Here is a 26,598-nt window from a genome sequence, read left to right on the forward strand (position 1 = left end):
GTGAAAAATAAATGCGCGCGCTGAGGAATCTCGATTTCGTGGGGCTCCCTTTAAGCAAGCGCGTCCATTAATTCGAGCATATTCATTTCGTTGTCTTTTGCTGCTTTGTGTTGCGTCTCTAAAAAAGCCGATATTGAGGGACATTTATTGTTCATGGCTCCTCTCTGCTTTTCTGGAAAATATAAAAAAGCTCATTTTGACATTACGCTCGGTAAATAAGGCAATGCTTAAGTGAAAACAAAGATGTTTTTCATTTCCATTCTGGTGCCAGTTCTTCGGTGTCTGAAAGTCAGTTGACGATCCTGGTTGACTGTTGTTGGAACTCGACATGTCGGTGGCTTCTTCATAGCAGTCATTTGATTTTTATTAACTAGAGAAACGTAAGCGCAGGACACCTTAATATTTGTTTACGCTAGGTTCTCGTTCTGCTGTTCTCGGATCAGAAGGTCAAGTCGAGCTTGGGTAAAGTTTCTCCTGGAAGTTCTCCCTCGAGAAGAGAACTTTATAGAATGGAAGAATCATGCAATGGAACAGTTTCCTTAGCATGTAGTTTAGACTTGCCATCAACGTTCTCGATTTCTCGACCGATAGCTGGTCGTGAGTTTTTTACCAAATTTCAGAAGCTTGCGATTGTAGCAGATTGATATTCAGGACAGATTTGTGCCCCTGTTTTTATTCCAAGACTGTCCGTTATGTACGTGCAGGTAGTCTGCCCTTTTTTTGCAACCTTATCTAGTCTTCCTTCCCTTCCAACCCCCCTCCTTTTTCTCACCCCTCCCCTCCCCCCCCCCCCTTAACGATGCCGCATGAAAGCAGTGCGAAATTGTCATCACTCGCGTATCCTCTTCAATCACGAACTCGAGACTAGAGAGATGCGCATTCTGGTATATACGAGACCATATGGAATCAGAGAAGGATTATTGTGGTTAAACTTCAATCATTTATTTGTAACTATCAAATGTAAAACAGGAGTAAATGTAACCGTGTCTAAAGTCTTTCTCGTCGACTTTTGTGACTGCGAAACAAGAGCAGGACAGTTACCCCTTGGTGGGCGGTTGACGTCAGACAGACAAACGAGTAGATATTAAACGTCGCTTATTTTACTTGGCACGGGATCCTTTTGACGAAGACGGCGTACTCTGTTTGTGTTTCTCTCCAAAGAATGAAGTTTTCCCTGTACTTGGCCCCAGTTATTTTCATTTGCTGTGGCTTTTGGACACGGGTGTATGGTAAGTAAATTATGGAGAGGTATTACTTTGGCTAGTCTAAGTATCTATTAAGATACCTCCAAAACTGCGACGAAGGGCGCAACGAATTCAGCTCCCTCATGCCTGATGATTCTGACGATTGATCCTTGTAATCGTGGATCAAAATAAACCTGCGAGAGTGATGAATGTTCACTTTGAATTAAGGTACTGCTGAGCAATTTCCAGCTGAGAAAAGCTTTTGCGACAATAGAATGCGGCAGAGTTGTAACACAGCTGATCGCATTCGGACGTGTTGTCTAAACAAGTTGCTACTCAAAGGATTTCCTCTCGGTTTTTTTAATTCCTTTTCACTTAGATTTGCTTTATTCCATGAATATGTTGCTACTGAAGCAAGGGATTACTTAAGTATTTTGAAATCGGCCTCCATCAGGTAGCCAAAAAACTAACTACTCACGATTGAATTCGCTCTCCAGCACCGTGACGCTTTACTAAATTGTTGTGAAATACCGGAACCGGAAGTTCTGCTCGGGCGAGTGAACCTATTCAGTTTTTCTCACTGTCTCCTTCAAACTTAAACGTATTCATAGTAAACATTGAGCCTTCAAAGAGAAACGCAAGGCGATGAAGGCGTCCGCTCTCGCGAGTTATACAATATTAGCCACCTTCGGCTCTTCTTTTTTTTTTTTTTCTCGCAGATATTCGGGGTTTGAATTCCATATTTTGGCTAATTGACTTTCCTTGTGTTTTTTTCCTGCTCTCAAGGGATGAAATTTCAGAAGCGTTTTTTAACTGACCAATTTTCTCGTTCAGACGCGTTTTAATTCTCAAAGCCCTGAGCCTATTTGTGATCAGATATTGCAAGCGTTTCACTGTGACATAGTTAATCGAGGGGAAATTAACTATGATTACGACTTGCGTACAATAGCCTTCTGTTCAAAGTTCTCAGTTGAAAAGAGTACAAATTTTTTAAAAAAATTCCGATGCAATGCTTGAGTATACAGCATTATTTTAAGGTCAAAATGAAGGCAAAAACTTCAATGAACACATCAACGACTCAGGAAATTAATTTTTCTCGTCTACAACATTCGTGTCTTTTGATTGACGAAAGTAAACAGTGCATAGGTCTTTACATGCCTATTGATTGGTCGCGCTGAGAACAAACAATTTTTACACCTCGTAGGCATTCATTAACATTCCAAATTTTAAATTATTAACGGTTTTTGAGACGAAAGCGGGCTTTCAGACTTTGTTTGAACAGCCGCATCTCTCCCGATTCCTTGGAGGTCTACACTCTCGAAATGATCTCCTCTAAGGGAAATCTGATCACGTTATCAATGCTTCTGATTTTTACTGCACAAAGTCTCGGTGCTGTCTCACAGACGAGAGGTTTGTAAATGCTGTGCAGCATTTGATAGACAACAGACGTTATGAATCTATCGAAATATTATGCAAGTGCAAACGACTTTATGATCCTTGTGTTAGGAATTCGATGAATCACTCCTCTCAGTCAAGTTAGATCTGACGGTTTTAATTACGGAACGCAAGAATATGGTGAACCAAAAGCGATTCCAAAATAGCTACAGATTATTCCGTGAATAATCACGCTTAGGGACTGTTAGTATTGATGTAGCGGTCAATTTGTTTTCTTGGAGGGGGTGGTGGGGGGTGGTGAATTTCACAAGTATATTACCTTTGGGACAACAGCTCAAAAAGTCATATTCACTCACTTACAAAGAAAAAAGGCTTTCAGCTTCTCTGCTGTCAGCTAAGTCGTTGTTTTTCTTTTCTCAGGTTGCAGAGACAACAATCGACTCTGTCGTACCTGGGCCAATAATGGAGAATGCAGGAAAAATCCACGGTACATGAACGTTAACTGCAAATTAAGCTGCGGAGTATGCGTTCCTTCCATAGCTGGTAAGCCAAATTCAGTAAAGAAAATTATTCCACTTATATTAACATATTATATATAACTTATATTATACATAGGCTAGGGACCCAGCATGGGTCTGAGTGTCCCGTTCGTGCCCATTCCTTTTGGGCTTTAATTCTTTGTTTGTATATTTTCATTTTTGATCTTGCCTATTAAATCTTCACATACATATTCCAGGCGTTCAAAGGAAGCGCGGTTGTCGCAGAGTAGTGAATAAAACGTCCCTCGTTTTCGCTGTGTCGTTACCATCGCGCCGTTACTATTTAACAAATGATAAACACCACAGCATACACTATTGAGTTATGGTGCACGCAGGAGGTTGCTAAGCGCGAAAGAAGGGTAAGAGTCGCGCGAGGCGATAGCCGAGAGTTGACTCTAGCTTCTTGTGGTGTTTACCATTTGTTTTAAAGCATAACATTGATACATTGTAGCAAAAGAGTTCCTTTTTTTTTAACAAATCTTCCTTGACCAGAAAAAAAACAAGCGCGCGGAATCTATTGCATTTGATCACGTCAGCGTACACCCATGGGTAAATGGTGGACACTGAGTTGATCTATCAGAGCACGCGCTTTACTTTGATTATGTTATAATTCGCTCTGTTCTAGTAACCGAGTGCCTGGAACAAGCCATAGATTTTAACTTCTAAAATTTTAGTTACGACGTTCGATCGAAATAAAGTGAAACGCTTACTGATTACTCACCTGTATCGTCAATATCACTTTATCACAGCATGCTATGATGGCAATCGCTATTGCCGTGGCTGGACCCGAAGGGGAGAATGTCGCCGAAACCCCGCATACATGAAGATGTACTGCAAGAGAAGCTGTGGATGGTGCCGTGAGTTTTTCAAAAATTAAGCTCTAAGGACTGTGGATGTCTTTACGTTCTTGATTCCTCCTGTTTGGTTTTGAAACTCACTGTTTTCGATTGCAGCTGTAAATGGTAACTGGGGTTCCTGGGGTGCATTTTCTTCCTGCTCCAAGAGTTGCGGGACTGCTGGAACCATGAGCAGGAGACGGACATGTTCTAATCCTGCCCCTCGAAATGGGGGCCGTACTTGTACAGGTGCCTCTGTGAACTACTCTCAATGCAACCGCACGCCTTGTAAAGGTAAGAACAGTGAATACGGTAGGACCCGTATTGAGCGGGAATGACTGCTTAATACAGGCTGACCGCTTAAGAGAAGTCCCACAAAATAAGGGTGTAATAATAATAATAAAAAAAATTAAAACACCATTTTATGTCACGCTTGACCACTCAATGTATAAAAACTCGCTCAAATGTAGTTCAAACATTGATTTTGGGATATTAACATGGATTCAATTTTAATTGAACGATTATTCTTAGTTTTATTTGAGTGGTTCCGCTTTTAGCCGCACTGTTTTTTAGAGCGCCGGCGGGACCAACACTCAAGGTCTTAAAATTGAGCGGGAATGACTGCTTAATACAGGCTGACCGCTTAAGATAAGTCCCACACAATAAGGGTGTATAATAATAATAATAAAAAATTAAAACACCATTTTATGTCACGCTTGACCACTCAATGTATAAAAACTCGCTCAAATGTAGTTCAAACATTGATTTTGGGATATTAACATGGATTCAATTTTAATTGAACGATTATTCTTAGTTTTATTTGAATGGTTCCGCTTTTAGCCGCACTGTGTTTTAGAGCGCCGGCGGGACCAACACTCAAGGTCTTAAAATAACTGAGGAAAATGAGCTACCTTTCTATGATATCAAGAAATGGATAGACATTCTAGTCTTCTCGGATAAGGACGAATAAACCGGAGGTCCCGTCTCTTGCATCTGTTATTTAGTTAATTTGGTTAGGCAGGGGACGTTAAAGAACCCACACACGAGATTACTGTGATGTGGTCTGGCCTGTTTACTGGGAATCGGAGGGGAGGGGGCATCTTCAAAAAAGTTTCTTTTGATTGATTGTAAACTGCTGATGCAGTCCGGCCTAAGCCCCCCGAAAAGTGTTGTGATGCGCATTTGATCATATTTAAATGTTAATTTGCGCAATATAAATATTAATCATCATCATCAATACCGACCGTTCAACACAAGTAAAGGACAATATAAACGGACCATTGGGACTTAGTAAAGGGTGACCAAGACCGCTTAATAGAGATGACCGCTCACTAGAGGTGAAAATTACAGTAATTAAGGGGAAAGAAAGTCGGGACTTTGAAAACTGACCGCTAAATACAGGTTGACCGCATAATACGGTACCGCTTAATACGGGTTCGACTGTACTTTCTGGGGCTGTTCGAATCATGCATCAAAAATCAAGAGCAGTTCAAAAAAATTTAACAATTTGATGTCTCAGTTTCGTCGTTAAGCCATAACTTTCCGAACTAAAAATATGTCGCATGATTTATTGTGTTATTCCTACCCCTGGAAATAAGCAACGGAAGGTTGTTGAGCCTCGGGACAATAGCCCTCATGCCTTCCGCTTAGCTCAATGAATAGAGCACTGGACTGTTGTGCGGGAGGTCGAGGGTTCGAGCCCTGGCCGGACCAACACTCAAGGTCTTAAAATGATTGAGGAGAATATGCTACCTTTCTATAACATCAAGTAATGGTTAGATATTCCAGTCTTCTCGGATAGGGACGAATAAATGGAGGTCCCGTCTCCTACAGGGTTAGGGGTAGGAGACGTTAATTTCCCATGCACGAGATTACTGTGTGATGGATGTCCTCCCTTGGGGTGGGACGGCTGGGATTTATTGGGTGGACTACTCGCATGGTTCGCATATGTTCCGTTCTAGTCCTACCCTACTGCGGTAATGCAGTGAAAATGGTTAGAAAGAAAGTAGAAATGCAGTGAACTAATCGTACCCTTCAGAGTGAGGGACATGCGTGAGAAGGGCCCTCTGGCAATTACCTCTCCTGTCACATCTCACTTTGTGAAGATTTAAAGATTCGGGATTGCCACTCTATAGCTATATTTAGTTCTGCTTTTCTTAGTATTTGTCATATTCACATCTACTCTCAAAATTTCTCAGTACCAATCAACGGAAACTGGGGGGCTTGGCGCCAGTGGTCGACGTGTACAAAAACCTGCGGAGGGGGTGAAAAGAGCAGATCACGGACATGCTCTAATCCAGCCCCCAAAAATGGAGGACGTGCGTGTGTAGGGTCCTCTACTGAGTCCCAGGCTTGTAACACACTACCTTGCAAAGGTGAGGGGCTTCAGTCAGTATCTCTTTTGTTTTCTTTGTTGTTGTAGTTGTCGTTTTAGCTGGCATTGGAGTTTGTAAACCTCGCTGTTTCGCGGCGGGGTAAATTCTAGCCCGCATCCACTTTCACGTCTTTGAATAGTTTTTGAATCGAAGCTTTATTCCTTTAATTCTTGAATCCCTAAGAGTGTCTGGCTTCTAATTTTCCCTTACAGAGATCACATTTGAGTCTAATGAAACGTTCATGAGAATAAAGAAAATGATCACAAACTTACAGAGCACCTGATTTCCAAACAAATTCTCCTTGTCACTACCTTAGGAAATGTAGAGAAAACAATGAGGAAAATATGAACAATGATGTTAGAATATGTGATTTAACTTGTGGTCTCGTTTGTAACCGTTGTTTGGTCTCGTCACGCAACAAATTGCGGAGAACAAGAGTTAGGTGAAGAAACAAAAGAGCAGCTGAAAAAGGAGATCTTTAAAAAAGCTATTTTAACTTGTCACTATTCAGTGCCAGTTGATGGAAAATGGGGAGTCTGGGGCAAATGGACCACTTGTTCGAAAACCTGTGGAGGCGGTTACATGTCAAGGAGCCGCACATGTAGCAACCCAGCCCCACAGAATGGGGGTCGTCCCTGTCAAGGACCCAGCTCTGAAACAGCTCGTTGTAATGATCGGAAATGTCCAGGTAAGAGGTGCATCGATTTGATTGTCATTCTGTGAGCTGACAGTTGCCCACCAATAGACTTGGGGAGAATTTTAGTATCACTGCAGTTCCCAATTAGTTTGCGTGGTCAGCGTGAAAAGCGGGGGAGTGGGAAACTTTTAGAATCTGGGAGGTTCTTATGCGCACAAATCGTGCTCAAATAAGGGACGGTCATTATTTTACGCGGGGGGGGGGGATTCAGAGGGTTTGATTCTGTCTCAACCCCCCCCCCCCCCAAGGCTGTGTACTATACTATTGATCCCTCACTTACGCGGTCAATTTTCTATAGTTTCCCTGTTTACTCTTTTAGCGACGGAAGATCCCCCTCCGTCCCCCCTGAAAAACCATGTGATCCCCCAAAAATTCTCCGACCTTCCCCCTGACAAGAAATAATAACTTTTCGCTAAGCTTTCCCTTTTTCTCTCCAACCAACTTTTATAGCAGTCTTCTCTCTACTTTTTTTAAGGATAAACGGGGAGGGCGCACGAGAGTTGCGCGCGGGGGACGATGGGAAGAGGAGGTTGGGGATACCGTCTCTCTCATTCTCCTTGCGTTCTTCCCATCGTCATCGCAGTACTTGTTTCCTATGACCCCACAAACCTATATGAAAAATAAAGGATTGTCGACCTGGTACGAGTCATTACCCATTGGACACTAATTGTATTTCCTGCTGAAATAGACACTCTATAGCTATGTTCAAATGAGATGTCCAGAAGAGGAAAATATTTACACGTTTAAATTTGTCAACAACTGAACAAAAATTAGGATGGTATACATGTAGCTTGCCAGACTCCTTTTATTCTTTTTGTAAAAGTGTAAAGGATCTTTGACTCGGTATTCTGTTGGAGAGCGGAGCGCGGAGCGCGGAATCCGAAGGTCGGAGGTCTGATTCCTCAAGGGGACTCGGAAAATTAATTTGTCCCACGCTCGTGACATGAAAAAAAAAAGACATCTTTATGTCTCTCAGAAGTTATCCGTTTTCCTAAGAATGAAAAGAGAACTTCTGTCCAGTCACAAACATTCTGGCCATACGCTTGTCAAGCGAGCAAGACGCGATGAAATTACTTTTAGATGACTAGTTGAAGAGGTAAGCTCTAGACTTTAAAGACACACGCCTTGTCTTTGCCTCGCGCGTCGATATCAGCTTGTAAAGAACTTTCGTAATTGCTGCGAGAAAGCTAATTATTTAAAGAGCAACGTGACGTTTCTATGGTACAATATTTGTTCGCCAACTTCTTTTTTTTAAACAGTTTTCTCGAGCTTTCATGCTAAGTAAAGTACTTCAAATAGCGTTTGCCTATATCATGTGATTTTAAGCTTTTTAAGAAGGTCTCCTTGAAACTTGACATCTTTTATAAATTCTCTCTTTCCACTTGTCCAGTTCTGATGAAAGACAAGTTCCTGTCAAAGGGGAGTCAATTAAAACTAAAGTGATTGTGAATATAATCGAAAATCTTGTGATCCTTTGGCGGCGAGCTGTAATAATGTGATATTTCTCACTGTGTAGGCTGCCAGAGCCCAAAATCTATTCTTGTCCAAAGGTTGAACTTTTGCCAGCTCCTATGGCTAATGAGCACTTGTTTTAGCGCTAAGAATTCCAAAACTTTGCCCGGTTTCCTAATTATCTTTACGTTAACGACGTCATCGAAAATAAATACGTTACTTCGTTACTTCCCAAGTATATAAAACAACCACTTCACACAATTCCCCTGTTTCCGTCGAGCTTGAAAAGTTCCAGGATTTTTACGGCATTTGAATCCTTGACGCGCATGTTCTGGCATGAAATCAAATTCCTTTGTTTAGCACGCTGCGACACAAGGAGGATTTTTTTCGGTCAGTTTTCCATCTCTGCGCTTCTAGCTGAGTTCCTGAGGAGATGAAATGTTCGACCCGCACTGTTTGATTTGACCCACGCATTGGCAGCTCTGAGTTTTTCCCATTTCCCACTCTCCCAATATATTTCTTGGCTCAGCACAGAGTTGGTATTTTAGGTGTTGCCCAGTTCTTCCACGTGGTTTGCCAATTGCTCTAAGCAAGAATATATTTATCATTCACGGACCGAAGTTACTCGGAGCTAAGGACAAGAATTTACTTAAATTCCTTTTTGGCATACCGGCGTTGGCTTCCAACAGATTCCGCGTTTTCTAACCGCGTGTAAAAGTCGGTATCTTGATTACATCTTGTCACCGTTTCGTCTCGCCACAAACGATCACACAACGGGATCGACTGGTCCACAAAGGCAAGCGGAGAGACGTGAAAGAAAATCGAGTGGTTCTCCTGCGTTCCTTTGTACGTTTTCGTGGTCAGGATCAACTGCATCGAAACACCATCGACACATTTTCGAGCAACTGGCAACACAATTTCCAGGATGGCCTCAACTTTCAAGATCTTCATGGCTGTTTTCAGCGTTTTCAGCGTTTTCAATGTTTTCATTTTCACCTACAACGGCTGCAGTGCAACAAGGGTGAGTGTGGTTTTGGTTGTTTTCATGATTGATGATCTGTCTGTAAGCAAGATTAGAGCCTCAGTTCTCTAAAATTGCGTCGCACCCGTTCGATATTAAAATGGTTTCTCGCTGAGTCCCATAGTTTCACAAAATATTTTAACTCTTTGTGCCAAAGCAACTACCTGTTATTATACTGTTCATACGTCAAAAGAGCAAAACAGCCACTAACTTCAGCTTCACAAATAGTTGTGCGGTAAAAACGGAAAGTTGTTATTAAGAGCCAGAAATAGTACTGACTTGAAATTTGGCCAAGTGAAAAAAGTGGAGAAAATCTGGTTTCTTTTAGTTTTCATGCTGCGTACTTTCACAGCTAGATGACGACAAAGATTAGTAGGTGGGAGTGTAGAATCTGACAAACCTGCATTGTGTAAAAAAAGAAAAAAAAGCACATTGGCCCATTACTACCTAAGTCTAGAAAGTTAACTCCAAATCTTCAATAGATCGATATTACTAAAACTTTATTCCAAATTCGCTGAGGTAACTATTGAGATAATTGTTTTCGGAATCACAAGCAAAATTTCCGCTAATTAACCAAACAATGTTAAGTGGACCCTTTAGTTAGGAAGCGAACGATCGTTTATCGACTAATCTAATAATTTCAATGAACATTAACTATGCGACATAACAGAGTTAATGACCTGATTACTCTCTGGTAATGCTGTGCGGACCTTTGGAGAGGTTTGATATTGCGGTCAATGAGGGTTAGTCTTTAAAGCCACCGAAATGTTTAATCTCCGCAAAGTAATCTTTTTTTCTGAATATTATGAAAGGCGTCATTGTAAAGGTCAACAAACATGAACTGATCATAAAATGCACAGAGTATAATCGCCACAATTTTTTCTCTTTTAAGATACATCATTCGACTAATCTGATTGACAAAAGGCGCTCGACATGAAGTTTTAAAAATACCTCAATTATTCTTGGTTGCCCACGGTTCTGTAAAAAAAATGGATGGAATTGTCATTGCTCAAGTTTAGGTAAACACGCCATGCCGAGATAGTGTTAGAATAAAGACAGACAAATATTAACCTTTCCTCAGGAAGTCTGCAGCATGCTGATCAAAAACAATTTTAACATGTTTGGAAATAGTTCAGTCAGTTCTCAAACGGCGAAGCTGTCGGCGAGCAGAAAGCGCATTTTCCTTTTTAATCCTTTCACTGACAAGATCAAATCACTAATTTCTCTATACTGTCTACCATACAATTTTTATGATTTCAATTTGGGGAACTTGGTATTTGATCACATAATAATCCCCTCAATTAGTGATATTTTTTTCTATTCCCGTCACGTGTATGATTAATATTGTATTGAAAAGAAAATTCTGTCTTGATCACTCACGGGAATCATAAGCTGGGTTAAAATACCGATCGCATTCTTCGCTCTCTGGCTCATTTCAAATTCCTCAGTGCAACTTCTTAATATTCCTCATAAACCCCTATGTTAGCTGTTCACAAGTATATCAACTCCTTTTTTTGAGCTCCACCTCCCCCCCCCCCCCCCCCCGCCCCCAGCCAACCTAGACCTTATATTCAGATATGCTCACCGTCTGCCGTACTTTTCTTAAAATTGAGCGCTAGAAATTTGGTGTGAAATTTTGGAAAAAATCCCCTAAGAGGTGTATTTTTCCTTTTTATCAGTTTTCGGTTTTTAAATGTATTGATTAGCCTCTTCACTCCCAAGATCTCATTAGGTAGTTCTCTTCTCTGTCTGCCATACAATTCTTATGATGTTACCTTGGAGAATTTGGTATTGTGTCAACTGATAATCCCCTGATTTTTTTTTTTTTCTTTATTCTCCTTACTTGTCTGCTCGATATTGCCGGCATTGATATTGTAAGGAGAAATTCTGTCTTGGTTACTCATGGGAGTTGAAGAGTTAAAAGTGAGAGTCCTTCTTTGGCCGTTTCACAAGGGAAACAATGAAGTATTTGCATTTCCCATTTTCAGACAATTTGGACCACAATTGACGACGGTCGCAGTTTTGACGATGATGGTCAAGATGACGGAAGCGATGATCAAATCTCTGGTGATTATGGTAAGAGCTAGTTTCCTGAGCTAAAAACATATTATTAAACTCCTGCAGAAACATCCTGCAAAATAGAATCATCGCACAAGGATCTGGAAGCGAATGAAGTAGCCGTCTGGCTCCAGTTCTTCAAAGGGTGGATAACGCCCAGTATCCGCTGGATTGATCTCTATCCGCTAGACAACGCAGTATGTTTTGTCAACACTCATTCGCCGGATAGCGATCCATCCTGTGGATAGCATTATCCGCACTCTGAACAACTGGGCCCTGTATGTTTCCTATTCGATTTCTCTCGACTTATCAATCTTCGAGTCATCTGCCGTTAGGCTCCAATCTGTGTACCTCGCCAACTTTACACTTTAGCATCAGTTATAGTTCTCCACATTGTTCTCAACGGTACTTGCAAGGAGATAATTTTTATCACAATCAAGAGCTTCTCAAGTTTGCGATCATTTCCTATACTCACCGCTCCTCTAAAACTCCCAAGAAATTTCCATGATACGTGATGGTCTCCATCAGGGGAGTGATGCGTGATTCCCATTTTGGACGTCTGCAAGAGGCACTAGTTTTATAGCACGGCTCGTTCGTTGTTTGTGCTTCTTGAAAACTTCGAACTGAACATCTATTGTTTTAATCTTCATTGATTGCAGTTGTTCACGGGAATTGGGGAAACTGGGGACGATGGAGCAGCTGCGTTAAAGGCTGCGGCGGAATAGAGACACGAACGCGACTAAGATACTGCATCAATCCACCACCCGAACATGGGGGACGGCCGTGCAAGGGGTATGGTTATGACAAGGAACAGTGTCCAAGTAAGTGTTTTTTGTTTCATTTTCCTTCTTTAGACCTCACTCATTTTCTATGTACAAGAGGATTGTACGCTTGTTTGTTTCTATGCTTTGTCATCGCAAGTCTTGAGTTAACACGTTTTCCTTTTCCTTTTCTCTTTCATACAAGAGAAAGCCCAATCGCCTTCAACCTTGACGTCGAGCCGTATTGTGGGTGGTAGAGTGACTCACGTTCGAGACTGGCCGTGGCAGGTTGGGCTCAAGTTATCCCATGGCGGGGGAATTTTCTGTGGGGGCTCGCTGCTAAACCAAGAATGGGTGCTCACCGCTGCTCACTGTGTTAAAGATCTCGCTCTTAGAGGGCGTAAAAATGAGATGTGCGTCGACCCAGTCCCCAATCGGCGACTTCAAGTTGTTCTTGGAGAGTCTGATGTAAAGAAGGTCGAAGGACACGAGATCTCAAGAGGTAATACTGTGTTTATTTATAATTGTGTCTAGCAGTTGTAAGCTAAATTATCAGGTTCAAGAGGGAAAAGGCAAGGTCGGGCGTGGCCGAGTTTAGAGCTCTTTTATTCTCTAATGTAGCTTTACCGCATCACGCCGTAAATCAATCAATAAGGACATGAGAATAAAAGAAATGGTAACCAACTAAAACAGCTCTTGATTTTTAAACAAGTTATCCTTGTCAGCACCATGAAATTGTATAGAGAACACTTTTGTGTCTTTACAATTTAACTCACAAGATCTGATTGTTAATTGTCCCCTCTATACGCTACACATCTCCTTGTAAATTCAGGTACGATAATTTGTTGTCACTTTTACCTGACAAGTTTGAGCACTGTTTCTACCCGTTTCCTGGGTAATCTATGGATATCGTCGGGAGAAGATACATGTTGATCACTTCTGAAAATTGAGGGTTTTACCTTTTCACTCCCAATATTAGAGTATCAAATTCTCTGTAATATCTGCCATACTTTTCCTTTAACTTTGGTGTTGAATCAAACGATTTTTATTTTCTCGTCACCTATCTACTTAAAGATGTATTGATGTCTTGGAGAAAAATTCTCTTTAGTCACATTTTGGAATAAAACGGTTGAATCATCCCCGGAGCGTTATAATGATGATAAAAACTTGGATTTTTCTCTGATCTATCAATTACTGGTTTTTAAAACTGTCACTGAGCCTTCATCTTAATTTCTATTTACTTTAGGTCTATCGAAACTTTGTATCCATCAAAAATACAACGAGATAACAATGGATTACGACATAGCTCTCCTTCACCTTGGCAAACCAGTGAACTATTCCGACGCTGTGAGTCCCATATGTATGCCAAGCTCATCGTGGGCCTCCTCCAACAGTTCTCAATGTTATGTGACCGGATGGGGCCAAATACGGGAGGCAGGGCCGACATCTGATAAACTACGTGTGGCCCAAGTCCCGATCATTGAGCACAACGAGTGCAAAAAGATGTACCAAGGAAAGAGCCTTACAAGACGCATGCTCTGTGCTGGCTACAAACAGGGTCGAATCGATAGTTGCCAAGGTGACAGTGGTGGTCCATTGGCTTGTTGGGAAAACGGCGCTTTTGTCCTGGCTGGGGCTGTAAGCTGGGGTTTTGGATGCGCCCAAAGGAATCAGCCCGGAGTTTACGCCAACATTCCTTTCTTTCAGTCTTGGATCGATTTGGCCATGAGGAGCGGCTAGGGGGAACGTGGAAGAGCTTTCCTGTTGAAATAGGCGTTAGCTATTCACATTATTATGTATCAAGTAACCGTGTAGTTTAGAAAAAGTTTGGCAGCTGAGCAGCTACACACCCACCTCTCCCCTAACAGCAGTGGGCAGCTAATAAAAAGTTAGGGTCAATCGTGGGTTAGGGGAGGGGTGGGTGCCCAGTTTTTCAGATACTGACGTTACAATTTCGCCTTAAAACAATAACGTTTTGCGTAGGTTCTAGGGATAAGTGCTGCCATTAAGTCGTTTAGTCTTAAAAAAAAAAACAGGCTTTAGGTATAATACAAACATTATCATCGTCGTCATAATTATCATAGCTTTCGTCATTTAAGTCTTTCAGCTTGTCGCCTTCAGCGCTTAATCGAGAAAAGAATCTGAATCCAAGAATCTTAAGGCAGGCCGCTGACCTACTGACGTTAGATAATGCAGATGTCAAACGTTGGGCATGCGCAAAGGATCAACTATGGCCAGCCGCGTGCCAATTTCCCGCCCAAAACTTAAAAAGAACGCGTAAGAAACAACCTCTGTCTCGCAAAATAAGCGATAGATAATTGAAGCGCTCATAGAAATAAGTAAAAGGAAACAAAAGTGGGAAAAAAGAAAACACGAGACTTTTCGAACACTAAGCTTATTGAAGTACGGGTATACTGTTGATTTACCAAAACGTTATGCGCGTTTCAGAAACCATGACTCACTGGTTTGTGCGGATGTTCGTAACTCGTGTGAGACAACTTGGTTCTGAAATCCGGAAAGCACGCCACCTAGTCATTACAGCGTTCGCGCATGTGTAGACGTTTGACCACTGTATTCGCGTGGGTAAAGCTCGATATAACCAGTCTTGCCAATCATAGAGTACAGCGTTGTTTTGTAGAGATTCTCTCCCGTTCTATAGATCCTCCAAATGTTTGTAGTTTTACAGGATTGGGTGAAAAGTCAATATTTGTAGAGGATTCGCTAACAAGGGAACCTCTGTAGAATTATAAGTCAAGAGACTAGATGCTAAAAAATGTACTATCTTGTCATAACCTCTGTAAGCTGTAAGGGACGGAATATTAGTTCGTCCGTAAAAATGTTGGTGTACGCCATACCTTTTAAGAGTCTTCTTATGACACCACAACCACACTTATGTTAGGAGTCATAATTGTTTTGACGTCGCGGAACTCCGACTGTACGAGCGGGAGGGTGGGGGTGGCGGAGGGGTTTGGAAGGAGCCCCTCTCCTTAAACGTCGTGCGTACTAAAGAGGTGGGGGGAGGGGGTCGGAGATTTTGGTTAAGTTACGATAAATTTACCTGATCCCCCTTAGACTCCATAGTCTCCCCTTTAGACTCTGTTAGCGAAGGCTGATCCCCTCTCTGTTCTTCCTGAAAACCATGATATGACCCCTCCCCCTCTCCGAAACCCTCCACGAAGCCTAGATCGGTACATTCTTATCCGACGGTGCTCGTATGAAAAATATTAAAAACAAATAAGAGCAAGCGCACTACAATTCTAAACCACTGGTTGTCAAGAATAAAGAATATGTAAACTCACATCTCGGTTCATTATAATTTAAGTAGAGAAATGGTAAAGATTATCACTCTTGGGATCGGTATTCTGGGGACTGTGACGCAAAAGTGACGTCAGAGCGAAATAAAATGAGGAATATTGGGAATTAAGGTCCTGTCTCCCATCTCTTTTTCTCGCCTTATTTTGCAACGCTTTCACGTGACTTTCGCACCACAGCCCACTGTTTGGCAAACAGTACGTAACGAAACTTCAAATGTTTAACCATTTACTCTAACATCAGTATGCATGTTTCCCATACTGCTCTTTCTAAATTTCTCCAGGGTCCTGACAGGAGCAATTTGTTTATCAGTCAGGAGCTTCTTTAGTTGGTGATCGTTTCCTTTATTCTCCTGACCGTGATATTTGATTCAAGGGTTCTATCATATGGAGAAATTGGATGCTGGTCAGTTTTTTGGGGTTAGCTCCGAGTTATCGATGATTAGTAAAAAAGTCCTCAGTTTCCTCATGCATCTACATGCTGCTGTTGTCTTTTCGCAGAAACGTGTGGCAACTCGAACAGTCTGGGCCGTATTGTTGGAGGTCAGGTGGCTTCCAATCGGGACTGGCCGTGGCAAGTTGGGCTCCAGACTCTTACCGATGACTTTATTTTTTGTGGCGGATCGCTTCTTAATCGGGAGTGGGTACTGACCGCTGCACATTGTATTTACCGTAAAAATCCGAGCAGGAAAGGCTGTGTAGCACCGAATCCGGGTTTGAGAATCATCATTGGAGAATTTGATGTCGATAACATTGAAGGGCATGAGGTTCAAAAAAGTAAGTTCAATGTTTACATTCATCATAAAATGTATCTTAAAAACAGGATGTTACAGAAAGAGCAACTAAAGTGAAAGGAACGTGCGAGGGAAAGGAGGTTGGGATAGGTAAAAGAGTAGCCTGTGTACAGCCGCCCAATCCCCTCAAAAAAATCGGGAAGGCCGGAATGGGGCCCCCTTCCCGATTTTTGGAGGGGATGGGGCGGCTGTACACAGGCTAGTAAAAGAGATCTTCGTAAATTGTTCTCACCCATCCATACCCATGCCCCTCCCTCGCTTTTCTTTGTCATGTGCACCAGTTGACCCTCTTTTATGGGTCGTATGATCAGACAAAAAGGAGAAAAATGCTTTTTAACTAGAATGTAAATTTGAAAAGTCAGTTGACGGCGAAGTCAGTCAAGTGTTTGGCAAACGGTTCTAAGTTGTTGACAAACTCATCTATGCTGTCAATCAAATGGTCTGAGCTGTCGAGAAACTCACCTAAGCAGTCGGCAAACTCGCCTAGGCTGACGGTAAACTCACCTAGGCCGTGGGTAAACCCGTCTAGTCTACGAACTCCCCCAAGTTGTCGGTGAACTCACTCAAGCTGGAAGTGAGCCCCTTTCAGTTGTTGGTGATGTCGCCCAAAGTGCCGAAGAACAAGGTCAAGTTGTCGCCAAACTCGCCTGAGAGGTCTGTGAATTCCTCAAGTTGTGGGCAAATTCTCTCACTATGTTGGAGAACTCTTTTGAGTTGTTGGCACACTTGCTCAGGTTCTTTCTCGAGTTCACTGTAACCTATTTATACCTATGGATAGAGAGAGAGCCTTCAAGCGTCAAGTTTCTTTGAATTCTTAAGAACACAACACGAAGACCTTACCCGATGAGGCAGAGCCTTTACACACAGCGTCTCGCGCGCTAATCGTTTGGGCCACTGCTTCTTCCAAAACTCATGCTCTACACTCACCCGAAAATGCTTTCCAAATTTTATCTGTGTACTGAACTAAAGTTTTGTTTTTCTCTTTCTCTCCAGATATAGCCCAAATTTGTATGCATCCCAGTTACGATCATAGCATCTTCGACTATGACATTGCTCTTCTCCGCTTATCCACCCCCCTGCCGGGATATAACGAGACCATGAGTCCCATCTGTTTACCAACCGCTTCCAGCAACTTCCCCCCGGGCACAAACTGCTCTGTGACCGGGTGGGGCAGAACCCATCAATCCGGTTGGACGTCGAATAAACTCCGAGTAGCCCGGGTTCCTATTATCGAGCATGCGCGCTGTAAGCAGCAGTACCTGGAGAGTACCGGGGATATTGTCACAGACCGTATGATCTGCGCCGGGTACGAGCAGGGGAAGATAGACAGCTGTAAAGGGGACAGCGGAGGGCCTTTTGTGTGTCTGGAGAGGGGCAGGTACGTCCTCGTTGGAGCCACAAGCTGGGGAGTCGGTTGTGCACAAGCCAGAAGGCCTGGTGTTTATACTGATATCAAGGACTTTTTGCCGTGGATTCAAGGAGTGATTTCTCCAGAAGTGCCCTAACAATTTCACGCATGCACTTTCTGCCATCAACACCGCTTGGCATCTATAAACTGAAGAAACTATGTATACTTGCATTTCTGCCAACCAAATAGCACAATTGTTTGCTTGATAGAGCAGTTTTCAATTGAATGTCTAAAATTGTCCGAGATGTTTCGGTGTTTTCTTTTTCGCTCTGTGATTGGTCCAGAAAACTCGCCCTACTCTCTCAACCAACGCTTTTCAGGTAGTTTTAGTTATATTTACTCTAAGCTCTCGTTGGCTCTTACTTTGCTAGCCTGTTCAGGAGTACAGCTCGCTAGTAAACAGCGCAATTGTAGCAGAGGAGTATAAAACGAGAGAAGTTTGGGTCTAGTTTGCATGTTGTAGATTAACGACTGTTATCAAAATAAATTTTAAAATCAATGATAAGAGGGGCGAATTTCGTTACATATCAAGAAACCTAAATCAAAATTTAGATTAACAATGCGAGTAAACAGTTTTAAAACTTAATTTAATCTCTGTTGGACAAAGAATTACATCTTGTTTCAGTAAATTTTTTTCCTTCATAAATAATCACTACAATGTAAGGAAATTACATATGAAGTGTATTTACACTCTCATGACACTACCTTAATAAAGGATGCTAAGACTTGGGCGAATTCAAATACGTGCAATTGTGACTATCAAAGTGATAGGGACAAGTCATTAATCGTCAGGGGGAGGGTCGGAGGATATTTGGGGGATCACATAGTTTTCAGCTGAGGATATCATTCGTCGCTAAACAAAATATTACGGGGGGGGGGAACTTTTGAAAATTGACTGCCAGGGAAGGAGACATCATAAGAATGTCAGAGAGCCTTCTTAAGCAGGCGCACGAGGCGGGAGGGGATCAGATAGATTTCAGGTGACAACCAAAATCCTTGGACCTCCTCGGGCAATAAACAATGACCTTTCCCTAAACTTTAATATACAAAGCTGTTTTATAATGTTTGTAAAACTAACTCAGTAATAACATTGCGCACCAGTACACAGTACGGGTAAGGAGAATGTGTTAAAGCTGGAATACCAACCTCTTTCCAAGGGTCCTTTCCCCTACTTTGGGGCGAGGGGAAACGGCCCTGGGAACGAGGTTGCTTGAATACTAATCCTGGTTACTGAAAAGGTTTGAGTCGCTTTGACAAGGCGCGTGAGTTTCGCGCAGAATGGCAGTTGAAGACGTTTCCAAGATGCAGGTTTACATTATTATAAAAATAAATCTCGGACATTTTCTTCAAGTAAGTTACCCCTTTGGTGACACTGAGTGCATAGCCAAGGCTCGATTGCCAGCCGCTGTTCGGGAACTGGAGCCCGCGCTCCTCCCTGAAACACCGGAGTTGAGAGTGTGGCGGAAATCGAGCCTATGCACAGCCATGCTGCCAGATATCTACAAAGTGTTTTCTAACCCTTTACGCCCAGCCACAGTAAACATATTCTCCAATCTGTTCTATATCCATTTCCTAACGTTCTGACAAGCGTACTATTTTTTTCTATTTCTTAATTATACTCCTCGTCAAATATCCACCTCAGTTATAAGCAGTTTTAATCCAAAATGAATAGATATATCTTTAACGTTTTTTTTTTTTTAATCAGAACTCTAAATTCCATCACGAACACCTTTTTTTTTTTACGCTACCGCTTCATATCCTCCGCCCACTGTAGGGATGGGCAGCGGTGACCCTTCAGACTCACTTGATATACTTCTAGCACCTGCAATGATCAAACTGTCTGCCATGTCATCCTGCGCGCTCGATTTAATTAAATCTCTCTTTGACAAGAAGCTTGCAGGATTCTTTAAACAGCTGCAGAAGTAAACAGAAGAATGATTGTGTGTGCCTATAACAGATAAAGCTGTGATAGACTACAGTATGCCGATTTAACCGGTTGGCAGCTGGAAAAACTACCCGTACTCCCTTCAGCCGTAAGCTTCAGAAGCAAACCGCCATTGGTTCTCATTGGCTGGCTACTTGTTACGGAGTAGTTTTAAAATAGCCCATTCCCGAATTACCTTTATCCTCTTTTCCAAAGTGAGTCCTGGTGCTCATCCTTTGAGATTATAATAAGTTTTCATTCACATGCAAATTAAACTCATTTTCACAAGAATGATTGCGCACCAGGCCTCGTTTTGTAAAAGAGGCCAAAGGTAATTCGGAAATGCCTTATTGGGTGTCGAAAATTATCTGTCACTGCATAAGTTTTGACTTGCTTAGTTCCCTGATTGGTCCAGAAAACTAGTGCCACCCTCTCAACCAATCAGTTGCAACTTGGTCGCATACGTTTTCCCGCGCTTTATGCAGTTTGCTTGTTTTTACTTTGAGTTTTCATTGGCCCTTGGTAAGAGCTCTTTATGTTCTTATTAGCCGTTCTGATTACTTAATTTTGTGCCCTTTTTTCTGGTGATTACCCTTTAGGATAACATGCGGAGAACTACATAACAAGAGGAAGGCGTCAGACAAAACCCAAATAATAACCGAACTATGAAAACTCCATACAACTTAGCTCTAACAGCCAAAAGCAATGGCGATGCTCTCGTTGACGTTTGAAACGGATTTGTAGAGAGCATTCGTATATGTGTGTTTATACTTACCATGTGAGTGATAAAGGCATAATCAACAGTAAAGCTCCCAGAAAGAACACAAATCCTGGGAAGTCATATTTTAACGAAGCCGGGTACATGGAGTTGAAGATAAAAGCTCCAATAAAATTACACAAGGTTTCCAATGACGCTATAGCTGAAAATAAAGCTCCTGAAAAAGAAAAAATGTTTTGGTTGTTTAACTTCTTTTGGCAGCCTCTAGTTTAGCATCGATAATTTCACTTACAAGCCGACGTGTTACAATATAAACCAATAACTTTGTATCATTAAAGAGTACTTTTCAATGGCTGTCAAGAGCAATCAGAGATTGCAGCGGAGTTTTTTTACTCCGCTCTGTAATTGGTCGATTAAATCGCGCGCCACTCTTTCAACCAATCAGATGCAAAGCCGAAAATAACTCACGACCAATCAGTATCGCTTTGCCACGCTTTAAGTAGTTTGGTTGGTTCTGCTGTTTGAAATATTATTATTTTTAAAAACACGAAATCTCTGGCAAGAGAAGAGTACTCAATTCCTGGGACTTCGAGCGTAAACTAAATTTGAAAGTTCCAAAGTTTTCATTGGTTTTCAGGGGTATTTTTTCTTTTCCTCTAATTGGCCGTTTTGATAGCTTTGGTTTTGGTTTTACAACACTCAATCGAATAGTACTCCAATGATGTGAAAAATGGGAATGGTCTAAGATGGGCATTCGATTTCTAACCTTGTTCATTCTCCCCTACACTTCTTGACATCATTCCACGAAAAATGGGGGAAACAGCTCCAGAAAATATGCCAGCAATCGGAGCTGATGATACAAAATAAAACAAATTTGCTATTAATAATCCACAAAAATGGCTTACAGGTCAGAATTCAAAGCAGAATCATAAAGATCTCAATATAGGTAACCTGTTTCTAGCATTCAGTCATTGGAGGGGGGGTGAAAAAGCGGGTGAATAACAGAAGGTGAATTTTGTTGTCGGGAAAACGCCCTCAATTATTTCTCTCCCTGGCCCCGCCAGTTTCCGCACGCCGGTTAGGAAAAATTTGAGACACTTTATAACGTCTATTGTTTGGCCCACAAGGCGAATAAAATGAAGAAGCGGGACATCAAGAGAAAAGTGTCTTCTTATTTAAACGGATGGGTTCACTCCCTTCTGTTTCTCCACGGGGGGATGGTGCGGCTTCCGGTAGGCTATGTCCCTGGTTGCGAATGTGATGACAGTTCATTTTGTGAAAGGTAATGTTGTTTAGTGAATGGCACAGGCATACTCGGTGAAAAAACACTCCGAGGACTCCTAATAGAAGTCGAGCCAACGACATTCCGATTACTACTTCGAACGCTCTCCCACCGAGCTATAGAAGACTCATGTTAGGCTAGGCCATTTAACTAAATTCCATAGAAGTGTCACCTGATATGTGATGCTTTTGCAAGGAATATTAATTTTTAAATAATTCTTTGAATATGTTTTATACGAACACAAGCACTCACACAAAAACACCAGCCACTCCTTCCTTGCAAACCCAAACACTAACAACGCTGATGCTAGGGAGATGATCCCAATTCTGGCAATGTTGACCTCATTAAAACACTTTCCTAACAGCTTTATACCAAGGACTGCACCAATGCCGCTTGTAAGGTAACGGAAGGCTGAGTAATATCCGACTTTTTCTGCCGAAAAACAAAGCGGACTGTGGAGCAAAAACAGCACAATCACTCCGCTTACACCAAGAATGGTAAGAACTACCACACCGGTAGACAATGTGAAAATTATCAGGTTTCTTCTCGCCCCGTTTCTTGGAAACTTGTACACATACCACACTCGTTTCACGCTTTTCAAACTGAAGAGTTTCCGGATCGTGCCTCCGTTGGAAGTAGAAGGCCTCGATTCTGGAACGAAGAGAATCACATAAACGACTGATGCAAGGAGACAGCCAAATATGAACCAATAAGGCGCCACAAAACCGAATTTTTCTATCCACAAACCACTGGTGAGTTGACTGATCATTCCACCAATGAATACAAGCAACTCCATGATGGCTGTGGAAGAGAAAGAAAAAAAAGAGAGAGTTAACCCCCCTGGGGGTGCTTCCTTAAAATAGGCTTATAGGGATGTGCATTTTCACCGACTGGATTGACTAAGTTGCTGTTACATTGTTCATAGAGTTACTAGAATGAAGTCACACATTTTTGGGTCTTTGGGAGAAAGAAAATTATGGTAAGTAAGGATTTCAAAACGGGAACCCTTTGTTTAACTTCCTTCAGACCAGCATTTGAATATTTGCACACATGCAATTTCAAGATGATCTACATAAAAGGCATTATAAGATAAATGCATAAGCAGGTGACTTTAATGGGATCAGGAAAATTACATTCGCCCAAAAGTGCATGACTAAGATAGGGCCAGTGAATTATTGGCCACAGAATGTACTATAATGGGAAAGGGGTTCTGAGAGGCCAGTGGAACATATCCAATGAAAATCGACCCAAGTATGTCTCCCTTTTTCACTCATGAGTGGCAGCGGGAGGGGCGGGGGGGTGGGGGGTAACTAAAAACAAATTATCTGCTCCTGAAGAGTAGCATCATTTCAATCTCTATCAAGACCCTTACCTAACCGGTAGCTCCTTTCTGATTCATCAGTAGTATCAGCTATGTAGGACATGACTGCAAGCACCATTGTGGTAAAAAAACCACATGTGCCACTGATGGCACTTCCCACAAACAACACATAGATTGGCCATTCAAAGTACATTGTAAGGAGTACAACTAAAGCTTCAAGGGTGCTTCCAATAGCAGGAAGGGCGAGTGCAGGCAGACGCCCTGCTGTGTCTGTCCAGGCTCCAATAAAGAGAGCAGTAAAAATTGAGGGGATTGATGCAAACATGACCACTCCCAAATGGATGTATGAAGATAATGCTTGCACCTAAAAGGAAAAAGTTTTGAATGCTTTAAACTCCCAGAAGTGATTTATAAGTAACTTCTCCTTAAAATATTTCTACATCATCCAGCAAATAGGTAATGAGAATACTCAAACTCGTCAGGTAAAAGTTAACCTAATCTAACACAAAATTCTTGTAATCAATTTTGTATTTTTGTATAACACAAGGACATTTGTAGCAGTTAGGGGGAAGAACTAACAAGCAGATCTTGGGAAATTAAGAGTTTAAGTATTATCTTAAAATTGCAATTATATTGAACTTCTTGCAAATAAAAAAACATTCAACACAATCTGACCAATAGTATAACAAATTCATTATAAGCACATATGACTTAAGCATTATAGTCTATCAAATTTAATACTTTTATGATGAAATATCTACTTCTAGTTATTTTATATGAGGTTACCTCTTTTTCAAGTTCTTTGAGAGTTGCATTAAGCGTTTGGTTTTGGCAGTTTTCCTTTGTTGACGATGTGTAGGGGAAGTTCTTAGCAACACTAACACGTTTGTACACATATTGCTGAATAACTGGCAAGTGCATAAAAAGACCATAAGCATAAAGAAAGATCACTGGCTCTATTGTGGGACGAGCTAGCTTCAGCCATGCTGGTACAGGCATATTTCAGTCGCTGAAAGGTTCTGAAAGAACACAAAAGAAAAAACAAATTGCTGGCCTGCCTATTAGAAACATAGTAATTATCATAATTAGTTCTGTAACAATCTAACACTTAAAAAAATATACATGTCATGGTTTATAATTAAATATAAACTTGTTGGAGTAATTAGTAAGACAAGTATGGAGAATATGCATACTGATGTGTTATGGGTTAAAAACAGGCTGGTCTAGTTCACCTTAAAGCCGGTTTAAATGGGGGCTTGCTGTTGTACTATGGTAACATTGTGTCATATTATAAATAAATTGTTCTATTTTGTTGTTATCACTTTCACAAATGTTAAGTTTTATCTGTCATCAGAATCTGAAACGATGAAGAATGAATATCAAACCGATGAAACATTCAAGGCACAGCAGTGATAGTCATGGAGAGAATTCAAAGGAGCAAGAAGTCGTGATCCAGTACATACAAGCCACACCACACTTAAGGTAAGTGGAAAATTTTCAAAATATTCAGATAATTACAATTTAAAATAAATGTCAGTTAAAATGATACGTATACTTCGTCCATTGGCATTCAAAACAGATGAACTGAATCAGATATAATAGAAGAATACAAGATGATTACTTCGGTTATATAATGCACTCCAGGAAAGTTAAAGACGGCAAGATTTCCGCTCAACATCAGACTTCATTATGCATACAGTACAGCTAATGTAAACAAAACAAAAAAACACTAGCGAAAACGATGGATTGTCTTGGGACCACGGCTTTTTTTTAGAGCAGTATCAGGTTATACGAAAATATTTCTTAAAGAATTTAGCTAACTACCAAATGACATGGAATGGGTGTAAGGGTCGAGCCATGTCTTCTGTTTACATTTAGCGACAGGACCATGCATGACAAGACAATTTTGATTACTGCAATATTGCATAATTCGAGTGAACAGGAAAATCAGGAACGATTTAAGAAAACTGGTCATATCTGGAGAACGCTGTTTGAGTGGCGTATCCGAAAGACTTTGCTTGAATTTTAAGAAATTAAATATCTTAACATTTGAAATAAAAGGAATGGATGTCGGGTCGGGCCGAGTCAGAGGTGCAATTGACTGCTCATTTCGATCGAAAACCATTGGAAATGCCCTGTAGTGTTCCAACCAAAATCACTCACCTGACCAAATTCGAGAACTCAAAAAGCAACCTGATACTACTTTGTTATGCTGTTCTTCTTCTCACAGTACTTAGCTTCTGCAAAATATCCGTCCTCGGGGTGACTTTAAACGTTGGGCTTTCACCACTTCAACTACGTAACACTTTGTTCAGCTTGATCTGAAACAATAATTATATCATATGACAATGAAGCTTTGAGTCCTTTCCTTGATTTTTTTCTTTTTCAGCACTTGGTATGAAGCTTGTTCATACTGCGCTCCGATTTTTTATTCTTTACAGGTCGCTCGTTGCAGGAGACCGTATTAAACTGTTGTCCCACTCTGGTTCGCACCTTTCTTCATCCTGACTTTCGCGTAACGCCGATAACGTCATGCGATAACGTCATGCAATACATATTTGGGCTTTCTAAAGACTCATTCGAAACTAATTATACAGCAAAGCTAGATCTCAAATTGGAAAGGCTACCACTAATGCTCACACGCTTAGTACGGGAGAAAGTCTGATACTTAGCTAAACACAGCTATTCACGTAATTTCGCTCGAACCCTTCTTCAACCCTCGTGACTTTCGCATGACGCCAATGACGTCACGCAATACATATTTGGGCTTTATAAAGACTCACAAGATTATGCAGTAAGGCCTCATTCTGAATTGGTAAGGCTACCACTTATATTCCAGATCATTGCTTTCCGATTTTGTTTAATTATTGTCATTATGATAGTAGGGACCTCAATAAAACTCCCTCTAATTCAAACTCCCAGATGAAACGAAAAATGGTTGGAGTCAGCATAGGTCCAAGTTAAACAACTTCAAGATGATTTAAAAAATGGTTTCAGATCCAAGGGAAGTTATAAGTTGCTGGAGTCAGGGGGGATTCAAGTTAACCAAGTTTGAGATAATCGGAAAATGGTGTCAGATCCAAGACAAATTGGAACTTGTTATATTTGTATTTCTGTTACTTAAGTGAAAGTAATCTACAATTCTCCGAAAGACCAGCAAGAATTCATATAATCTTTCTTTATCAAGCATTTTAGTGCTTAAAAAAATTGCAGGAGAGTTGAAAATGATTCAAAATGGCAAGAAAAATAATAGAGAAAGGACACAAAGATGTCAACTCTAATCTGAAACTGGTATGTTTGATTTTAAACCACTTCCCTCAACCAACACCATCATCAATATTTGCAAATTGACCTGTGTGTAAGGTTTTTTTAATCTAAAATCATTAAAATTTCACCATGCTTGGAAAAAAGCCAATAATTATTATTATTTTTTTAATACTTGATATATTGTGGAAAAAATTCACATTTACATTTATCCCTGGGATTAGAAAAAGTGTAAAGAGAGCTGGGTTATTCATTGTG

The 26,598-nt window shown here is 41.2% G+C and overlaps 3 protein-coding genes and 1 long non-coding RNA gene across 7 annotated transcripts; 3 read left to right on the forward strand and 1 right to left on the reverse strand.

Annotated features, from left to right (window-relative positions):
* The first annotated feature begins 410 nt into the window (after positions 1-410).
* Positions 411-18,572, forward strand: LOC111320952 (uncharacterized). 2 transcript variants are annotated; one of them, XM_022923698.2, is made up of 8 exons: positions 411-1,229; positions 3,000-3,122; positions 3,868-3,975; positions 4,072-4,248; positions 6,153-6,329; positions 6,841-7,017; positions 16,131-16,406; positions 17,417-18,572. In XM_022923698.2, the coding sequence occupies exons 1-8, from the start codon at positions 1,163-1,165 to the stop codon at positions 17,926-17,928; spliced, it is 1,617 nt and encodes a 538-aa protein (XP_022779433.2). In that variant the 5' UTR covers positions 411-1,162; the 3' UTR covers positions 17,929-18,572. The 2 variants fall into 2 exon arrangements, with proteins under 2 accessions (XP_022779433.2, XP_022779434.2); XM_022923699.2 differs by lacking the exon at positions 411-1,229 and adding an exon at positions 2,438-2,594.
* Positions 7,249-15,616, forward strand: LOC148743169 (trypsin-7-like). The gene is made up of 5 exons (XM_088763094.1): positions 7,249-9,499; positions 11,488-11,575; positions 12,217-12,378; positions 12,524-12,820; positions 13,565-15,616. Exons 1-5 carry the CDS (start codon positions 9,404-9,406, stop codon positions 14,056-14,058), a joined length of 1,137 nt encoding a protein of 378 aa, XP_088619220.1. The 5' UTR covers positions 7,249-9,403; the 3' UTR covers positions 14,059-15,616.
* On the reverse strand, positions 18,402-25,710 carry LOC111320953 (proton-coupled folate transporter). Of its 2 annotated transcripts, none has more exons than XM_022923702.2 (8): positions 25,570-25,710; positions 25,240-25,397; positions 23,863-24,095; positions 23,128-23,440; positions 22,008-22,556; positions 21,240-21,323; positions 20,531-20,690; positions 18,402-19,745 (listed from the first exon to the last, which is right to left on the reverse strand). In XM_022923702.2, exons 3-8 carry the CDS (start codon positions 24,073-24,075, stop codon positions 19,571-19,573), a joined length of 1,494 nt encoding a protein of 497 aa, XP_022779437.1. In that variant the 5' UTR covers positions 24,076-24,095; positions 25,240-25,397; positions 25,570-25,710; the 3' UTR covers positions 18,402-19,570. The 2 variants fall into 2 exon arrangements, with proteins under 2 accessions (XP_022779437.1, XP_088619211.1); XM_088763085.1 differs by lacking the exon at positions 25,570-25,710 and adding an exon at positions 24,698-24,780 and having other exon boundaries at positions 25,240-25,520.
* On the forward strand, positions 24,102-25,656 carry LOC148743170 (uncharacterized). 2 transcript variants are annotated; one of them, XR_016002478.1, is made up of 3 exons: positions 24,102-24,348; positions 24,431-24,558; positions 25,518-25,656. It is a non-coding gene; the product is annotated as an uncharacterized LOC148743170 (long non-coding RNA). The 2 variants fall into 2 exon arrangements; XR_016002476.1 differs by having other exon boundaries at positions 24,272-24,558.
* Positions 25,711-26,598: the final 888 nt, after the last annotated feature.

Source organism: Stylophora pistillata, chromosome 1, assembly GCF_964205215.1.
Source record: "Stylophora pistillata chromosome 1, jaStyPist1.2, whole genome shotgun sequence".
NCBI classification, from domain to species: Eukaryota; Metazoa; Cnidaria; class Anthozoa; order Scleractinia; family Pocilloporidae; genus Stylophora; species Stylophora pistillata.

Coding starts and splice junctions, on each gene's coding strand:
- LOC111320952 (XM_022923699.2), top strand. CDS start 2,507: ATGATCTCCTCTAAGGGAAATCTGATCACGTTATCAATGCTTCTGATT. Junction 2,595..2,999: donor TGCTGTCTCACAGACGAGAG/GTTTGTAAATGC, acceptor TTCTTTTCTCAG/GTTGCAGAGACAACAATCGA. Junction 3,976..4,071: donor GAGAAGCTGTGGATGGTGCC/GTGAGTTTTTCA, acceptor TTTCGATTGCAG/CTGTAAATGGTAACTGGGGT.
- LOC148743169 (XM_088763094.1), top strand. CDS start 9,404: ATGGCCTCAACTTTCAAGATCTTCATGGCTGTTTTCAGCGTTTTCAGC. Junction 11,576..12,216: donor TCAAATCTCTGGTGATTATG/GTAAGAGCTAGT, acceptor CATTGATTGCAG/TTGTTCACGGGAATTGGGGA. Junction 12,379..12,523: donor TGACAAGGAACAGTGTCCAA/GTAAGTGTTTTT, acceptor CTTTCATACAAG/AGAAAGCCCAATCGCCTTCA.
- LOC111320953 (XM_022923702.2), bottom strand. CDS start 24,075: ATGCCTGTACCAGCATGGCTGAAGCTAGCTCGTCCCACAATAGAGCCA. Junction 23,441..23,862: donor TCAAAGAACTTGAAAAAGAG/GTAACCTCATAT, acceptor TTTTCCTTTTAG/GTGCAAGCATTATCTTCATA. Junction 22,557..23,127: donor AGAAAGGAGCTACCGGTTAG/GTAAGGGTCTTG, acceptor TCTCTTCCACAG/CCATCATGGAGTTGCTTGTA.